The 7,660-nt window shown below is 40.7% G+C and overlaps 1 protein-coding gene across 1 annotated transcript; it reads left to right on the top strand.

Moving 5' to 3' along the window:
• Window positions 1–222: 222 nt before the first annotated feature.
• Window positions 223–6,299, top strand: fetub (fetuin B). The gene is made up of 7 exons (XM_008295451.1): window positions 223–487; window positions 1,718–1,831; window positions 2,193–2,280; window positions 2,512–2,678; window positions 3,064–3,171; window positions 3,665–3,751; window positions 4,852–6,299. The coding sequence occupies exons 1-7, from the start codon at window positions 278–280 to the stop codon at window positions 5,590–5,592; spliced, it is 1,515 nt and encodes a 504-aa protein (XP_008293673.1). The 5' UTR covers window positions 223–277; the 3' UTR covers window positions 5,593–6,299.
• Window positions 6,300–7,660: the final 1,361 nt, after the last annotated feature.

The following is a 7,660-nucleotide window of genomic DNA, read 5'->3' as shown; positions in this document are numbered from 1 at the left end:
CAGTAGCTGATTGGTTGGTTAATAGATGAGATGTGGCATTCCCAGATACGACGCGTGTTTAAAGAGGGGGCCAGAAGGTCAATGGTTATATTTACCTGAGTTGACAGGAGGGGCAGTGATTTTGTGAGTGGATGAGTGTGTGCATGTGAGTAAGAGACAGTGAGTGTGTATACAGTAAACAGTAGCAGAGTATAAAAGGTCACCGTATCCTTCTGCGCGCATCTCTCTGACCAGCCTGAGTGTGTGACAGTGTGTTTGAGAGAGAAGGGCCTTTACCATGAAGACCTGGGTGCTGTTGTCGCTGTTGCTAGGAGTGGGGTGCATCCGCGGTGCACCGGTGGAGCAGGATGGCTTGGAGCAGGGGTCATGTGAAGACGCATCAGCGAAGGGCGCTGCTGATTTGGCTCTAAACAAGATCAACCATAACCGGCAGGAGGGCTACGTCTTCGGCCTGCACCGCCTGTCCAACGTCCACATGGCAACACATGTAAGTCACACCACTGAGCCCCGATCATGATGATGTAGTATGTTCTCTTATTGGGTAAACTAAAGCTATTTAATGTGGAATTCCTTTCTAGTATAGCACCAGATCTCGCTGTCCACATCTCCAATTTATTCAGTAATTCAAACAGAATGAAGAATAAGTAATTGAAGCGCCAAAAAAAGTAGACAAAATTCAGAAATTTAAACTGCATTGGCCAAAAATGGCAAAACAGCACCATCAAAAGAATGGTGTCTGCAATTAAATGCCCAGTTTAAGGCATTTGCTTGTCAATCATTCATGAGACATTGATACTGATACTGTACACCATACAAAATGTCTATTATATTTGTGTATTTCAATGGACAGTTGGGTAATAATGTTAGCATAATGTTCAATTAGGAAATGTTAAAATCCTGTCTCATGTGACGTCCTGTGTTTACTTATACACATATTACATTTCCACAATCAAGCAAACAAATGTGTTTGAAGGCGCCAACCATCAAAAAATACTCAGGTTGGAGGGATAGTGGTGGATTTTCAAGCAGTGTATAGTCGCTGCATGAAGTCACCTGAGGCAGTCAAGATTAAATGACAAAAGTTCTTTATCTCTTGACCACCCACAAATGTTCAGTTCTAATGAATACACAATGTTTGCAGTCTGTAAACACTAACGTTACTGAACGTGTTCTAAAATTTGGAACTGCAACTGTACCAGATATGTAGAACAACCCTTCTACATTTTTTTTAAATTTATTTTTTTATCAAAGTAGATGACACTAACTGAATGTGCCATGTTTGGCACAAAATGTAGTTGGGCTGTGTTATGCAGATATAGTTACAGATACAGATAGAGCCAAGGTGAAAAGGGTCTTCAGTCTCCTGGACAGATCATCCCTAAATCTGATCACCTGCCGTCAGTAATAACAGACTCAGGTCATAAGAACTGGTGTATTTCAGTCAGACATCAGGCATTTGTACCGAGTTGTGTGATAGAAGATAGACCTGATTTAATTTTCTTAAATATCAGGAGATAGCAAGAATTACTGGAAGGGTAGTTATCACGATAACATCAGTACCTGATGGGAGAAACTTATTCATGCTTTATTTATCATCAGTCATTTAAACACTTGTGCAATGGCACATTTTCCTGCCTAGTGGAAGATAACTTCCATTAGGATGTAATTATTCCTCAATAAGCACATCATATGAGTACTTTCTGTGTGTGTGTCACAGGGAGAGACCGGCGTGGTTTTCTACCTGACTCTGGACGTTGTGGAGACCAACTGCAGTGTTCTCAGCAAGAAGGACTGGAAGGAGTGTGAAGTTCGTCCCACCGAAAGCACACCGGTTAGAACACACATACACACTTCTGGATGTCCACATTCATGCACATAGTGCATCTGCTACTATTGCAGCCTTTTTCCCGAACAAGAAACAAGTTTTGTTCTGTTGCTTTACAACCTGAAGGCTTAAGGTTTCTTTTCATTACTGACTGCATGCCTCTTTCAAATCACCATGACTGGCTGTATGAACATAACAAGCATTACACCACCGTGTTCCATAAAGAGTAGTTCATAAGCTAGCAGAAGAAGAAATCAGACATTTAGGCTCATAAAACACTGTCAAGGTTGATCATGTTAAATCAAAATCCTAATAAAAGTCTTTGTATGTGCAGCACACTGAATATTGTATGTATTTGTCTTTGCAGGTATACGGACAGTGCAAAGCTTCCATCTACATCAATAAGGTGAAGAGAGTGGTCCGTCTCTACAAATACAACTGTGCGGTCAGACCAGGTATAAAAAATACTCCTTTTTTTTTCCTTTGAATCCAACTGAACCATCTAAAACTTACAGCTTACAGTGGATATATTTAAAGCACCTCCACACATTTTTTCTTACTTGTGTGCTTGGAGTTCATCCAAGCCCACATTTTCTGAGACTCAAATTTGGTGGACTGAGAGGTTTTGTGCAAACCAATCTTGAGGTGTATGCGCATCCAAAACTAAAACTTCTCTTTATTCTCAGCTCCAGCAGCTAAGGTGGCTGAGGTGTGTCCCGACTGTCCAACTCTTACTGACAGTGACAACGCTGAGGTTCAGAAGGCTGTGAAACTCTCTCTGGAGAAATTCAACAAGGAGAGCAAACTGGTCAATCGTTTCGCTTTGCTCAAAATCACCCGTGCTACCTCCGGGGTAAGTTTTCCACAAGTCCAAAAAAAAAAACCCTAGCTATCACATGACACATTGTATTCTCCCATCTTACACTGTATGTATTCTGAACACAGGAGCAAGGGAGAGAATATAATGATTTTATTCCATTTAATTCCAAAATTTGACCAGTATATTCTATAAAATTGGCATCAAATCACACAGAAGCCGCACTAAGATAAACTTCTTCTCTCCCCTCCCTTCTTCCCCTCATGACCTTCTCCTTTGAGTTTCTTCAATGTGCAGCACTTCTGCTCCCATGCCTACTGCTCACTAGCTACTTGACTACTGCCTGACCAAACATTTCATATTGCTATGCTCATTCTTTTGTTAAAGTTTTCTCTTTTTTTCTGTGTTTGTGTGTATCTAGATGGCCATGAGTATGTATTACAATGCAGAGTACACCATCCAGGAGACCAGCTGTACCCAGAGCACAGATCCAGCTGCTACGTGCCCCCTCATGGAGTGCGAGTTCGCTGTGAGTCATGACAGATTGCAATTTCCCATTATTTTATCACACTTCATCTTGATCAAATGGATCATCTATTTCAACTAGAGTAGGATTTGCTATGCATTCTGAAAAGAAAGATAGTAATTCCTAACATTGATTAGTGCTTTGGTTCATCAGTTAAACACTGCATTACTTCTCTAGATTGTTTCTCTGTAGTCATTTGTTCCATACTGACTGTATTTGGTATAAATTCTAACCAAACTTTTTGAGAGAACCAATCAAATTAAGGACTATGCTGGCATTAAAAAGAGCAATAAATCAAGGAATTATTTAAGTTTTTAATGTTGCAAACAAAAACCTCCTGAAGCATCCTCCCTTTTCTGTCCACAGTGAACAAGTTTATAATAGCAAAGGATTACTTTGAAATTCAGTTTGTTTAACAATTAAACTTATGCCAAAGGCAATTCCCTTCATCCACGCGCTCCTCTCTCACTTGTTTTTCTTGTTCTTTTATCCTCAGCACAAGGGCTTCTGTAAGGGATCCCTGTTCTACTCTCCCTCTGGTGAGCCGGACACCAGTGTAGAGTGTGAAATCTACGAGCCTGAGGTGAGACTCATTAAAACATGATGTCTGTATTTTCTTAATGTCTTTCTGCAGTGTGATGAAAACCCATAAATGAACTACACTGTAATAACAGCTTGGGTTTTTGTTTTTAAACTGTTTTAAAGATTTTCCCAGTTTTGTAAATTACAGATAATAACAAATAAAATGACAGAGAAAAGTATTCATTTACACATTAACCAAAAAACAAAACAAAACTGCAAAGAATGTCCACATCAAAAATCTGTTTTTACAAATGATCATTTGTTCATTCACATTTATTATTTAAATTACACAATTTTTATTGTATTTATATATTGTTATTTTTGTTTGGATGTGTCATTAGTTGTTCGTAGTTTTTGAAGTATTTTCTATGGCACCCGCACTGCCAGATTTTTACTGGGTTTTTTTGTTTTGTTTTTGTGTGGTGTGTGTGTGTTTTGGTTTTTTTTTTGGATAAAAATTGTTTAAAATCTAAATATCATTAAATGTCATTCTTTCAACGGTGTGGATTTGGAACTTTGACTTAAGTGGCCAGCTCACAGTCTGCCCAGCTTATGCATTTGTCTAAAGCTGCTAACTCTGAAATGTCTCAATCACAAGCAAATCATACTAAATGCTGTGCAGTTGACTGTAATAGCGAACACATTGGCCTTCATGAACTCCCACTCCTGTCTGAGGAACCTTCTTTGCAGTTTTTTGACCTGAAAAAAGAAAAAGACACATTGTGGGACGCATGAGAATAAATCAGCAAATCTACTCGCTGTGCATGTCTGCGTACTGAAATAGAGTCTGATGCCCTAGCTCTATAAATGGAAAGCAGTGCAGCTCAGTCCAACACACACAGCACTACTTCAGACAGAAAGGGGGCAGGACGAGCAAAAAGGATGATACATCTGGAAAATGCTAACTATCTAAATAGGCTAACTAGCTAAATATCAACAATATTTCTCTAGAATTACAGGTAGCTTATACAGTCAGTGTAATCTTTTTGGTTTATGACTATGACTATAGTAAAGGTTAAACACAATTCTCCCCACCAATTCACCAAAGCTGTGATGTATGATCCATCACATCCTAATTTATCATCTTTATGTGTTCTCCAGGCTGCTGAGAGAGAGAAGAAACTGCACCTACTGGACACCGACCACAGCCACAATGACACACATGCACACGACCCAGCCCATGATAAAGCCCACGCCGCAGACCAGACACACTCACACGACCACGTGCACGACCACACCAAGAGCCACTCTCATCATGACCAAACCCACAAGCACGCTGATGGCAGCGACCACCACCACACACATGACCACGGTGCAGGCAGCTCCCACCGGCATGCTCACGACCACTCCCACGACCACGGGCACGGCCATGACCACGTGCACATGCATCACGCCAAGGCACACGACCACAGTGGCGACTCTCCTAACCATCACCACAAATACCAGCATGCCGATGGCGTGCACACCCATGAGCACGACCACGAACTCGCTCTGGACCATGACCACAAGCACGCTCACCTGCATCCGCATGAGCACCACCATCATCACCACGACCACGACCACGAGACCACAGTTCACGATGAACCAGAGGGCATGGTGAGGATGCTGCCCTCCATGGACAAGCCCGTGACCCTGCCTTCCTTCCCTGACGTTCCTGCTGGTGGTCCAGTGGTTGGAGTCACTCTGCCCCTTAAGCCCGACCCCCAGATTCCTGACATGATGGAACCCACCATAAAGACCTTCCCAACCGCAGTCTCAGCCCAGTGTACCCCCGCAGCGCCAGGAGAGAAGCTGGTTGAGAAGCTCTTTGCTGAAGACCCCATGTTCAAGCCAGCTGCATAAAGTGGCCTATTGAGCTTAACTGGGAACTGATGTTAAAAATACACACAACGACACAGACTCTGTGAAGCAAAGACAGTAAAGTAATTTAACATTTGATACATTTGTATTTAACACATCAGTGCAACAAACCACAACTGTTTTCTTGTGCTGAGTTTGGCCAAAATCATGATCTTTTGTAAGCACATAACATGTGATCTTTTGTGTCTCTCTTCAACCATTTAATAAACACTTAGAACATAAAACAGTACATTACCATAAACATCAGCCTTTCTCTCTCTTTGTACCGAATTCATTATTAATAAAATAACCAACAAGCTGGTCATTTTCTCATTGACAATCCTTCCCACTGACCACAACAAGCTCACATTCACATGGACAAACCATTTTCAGCAGTGTACATGAAGATTTACTGTAAAATGCAGCCAGCAAACAACAAGTTTTCTGTATTTGTATATTATCTGTTCTTGGCTGCACAGAAAAAACAATTACAACACAAATACTGGTGCAGTGTATTTGTGTTGATCAAGACCAAAGTGATTCATTTTGTGATGATTCAGTGCACTTGTCCACGACTCCAACCAACAACTCCCCCTGTGACTACTGTCACTGCTGCCAAACAAGAACACCATGAAACTGATCATCAGATAATTGTCTGTTTTTTGAATCTGTTCACACTAATTAAAGAACACCAAAATAAACTATCAAAATGGCTGTTTGAAATTGTTTTTAAACATATCTCTGGCTACAAACTGCATATGAAACAGTTAAAAGTAACCTAATTCGTGTTTGTGCACTTTCCAGTCTGAGCCTGTTCATTGCCCTTTTTTTCTTTTTGCCTCTGTGTAAAGAAGAGACGAGATTGACAGAGCAGAAGCATCTAACTCACAAGAACATGAAGAACTAGAGAAAGCACGTGGACTGTGCAGACCTCCACAAGCTCCTCTAAGTTTATTATTTATCATCCTGATCCAGAGCTCAGTCACATTGTAAAACACAAACCTGCTGATTTTGTCATATTGATGCAGCACCACCTAGTGCTGTAATATGGATTCGACATGTGATTGAAGTAAATCTGGTTGCAGAGGAATCACATGTTTAGGAATTCTTTCTGTTTATATGAAAGAGGTCAATAAACCCTGTGAAAATTGTGAGCAATATTTTGTAATAAATGAAGGAGTCACTAGAATATGCTACAGGTTCGTTGCCAACTAGGTGCAACTTGATAAAGGCAGCCCTGTTCAAACATAACCCTAGAGGCAGAACTAATGTTTTTGTGGAGTTTACACATCAGAAACACTCAGCCAGTCTGTGCACATCATCTTGTATCAGCTTTACACACTCAGAAAAAAGCTTTTATCTTTGTTCGAGCAGTGGTCACATGTCTTGAGTTGTTAGCAGCTCCTCCAGATAGGGATTTTGCCCTGTGAACTGCTCATGTTTACATTTCAATAAACGTTCTTATTTCACCAAAAATCAAAGATTGCAAAAGTCCAAAAGCTGTCTCAGAAATGTTGTTTCTTCTTTACTCTCCCTTAATCATTCCCTGGACATAAAACTATATATATATATATGTGTGTGTATATATATATAGTCATTTTGCTGTACATACAACAGTAGTACAAACAAGACGAGTGAGCGTTTCTTCAGGATCCAAATACTAAATGCAATTAAATGAAGTGTTTGCATCTAGATCAGCAGTTCAGCATTCTGAGAGCTTGTGGAATGAAGCTGTTGATCAGTCTGGAGGTTCTTTCTTTAATGCTCTGGAAAAGTTCAAACAGTTTATGGAGAGGGTATGAGGAGTCCCTGACAATGTTCAGTGTCCTGCTTCTGCAGCGGCTCTGGAAAAGTTCAGAGCAAGCTGCCTGTCTGTCCGCCCAGAACGATGTCATCCCATCCAGCTGTATATCCATCTGGGATCAATCAATCAATCAATCAATCCATCAATCAATCAATCAAACTTTATTTATAAAGCACTTTTCATATATGACATGCATCACAAAGTGCTGTACATTACAGAACACAATCAGGAGGGATCAGGGGATACAAAATAAAATACAAAACCCCA

This window comes from Stegastes partitus, unplaced genomic scaffold (genome assembly GCF_000690725.1).
Source record: "Stegastes partitus isolate 25-593 unplaced genomic scaffold, Stegastes_partitus-1.0.2 Scaffold23, whole genome shotgun sequence".
Classification (NCBI taxonomy): domain Eukaryota; kingdom Metazoa; phylum Chordata; class Actinopteri; family Pomacentridae; genus Stegastes; species Stegastes partitus.
This window is presented reverse-complemented; position numbering and strand designations above follow the sequence as displayed.

Coding starts and splice junctions, on each gene's coding strand:
- fetub (XM_008295451.1), top strand. CDS start 278: ATGAAGACCTGGGTGCTGTTGTCGCTGTTGCTAGGAGTGGGGTGCATC. Junction 488..1,717: donor ACGTCCACATGGCAACACAT/GTAAGTCACACC, acceptor TGTGTGTCACAG/GGAGAGACCGGCGTGGTTTT. Junction 3,752..4,851: donor GTGAAATCTACGAGCCTGAG/GTGAGACTCATT, acceptor TGTGTTCTCCAG/GCTGCTGAGAGAGAGAAGAA.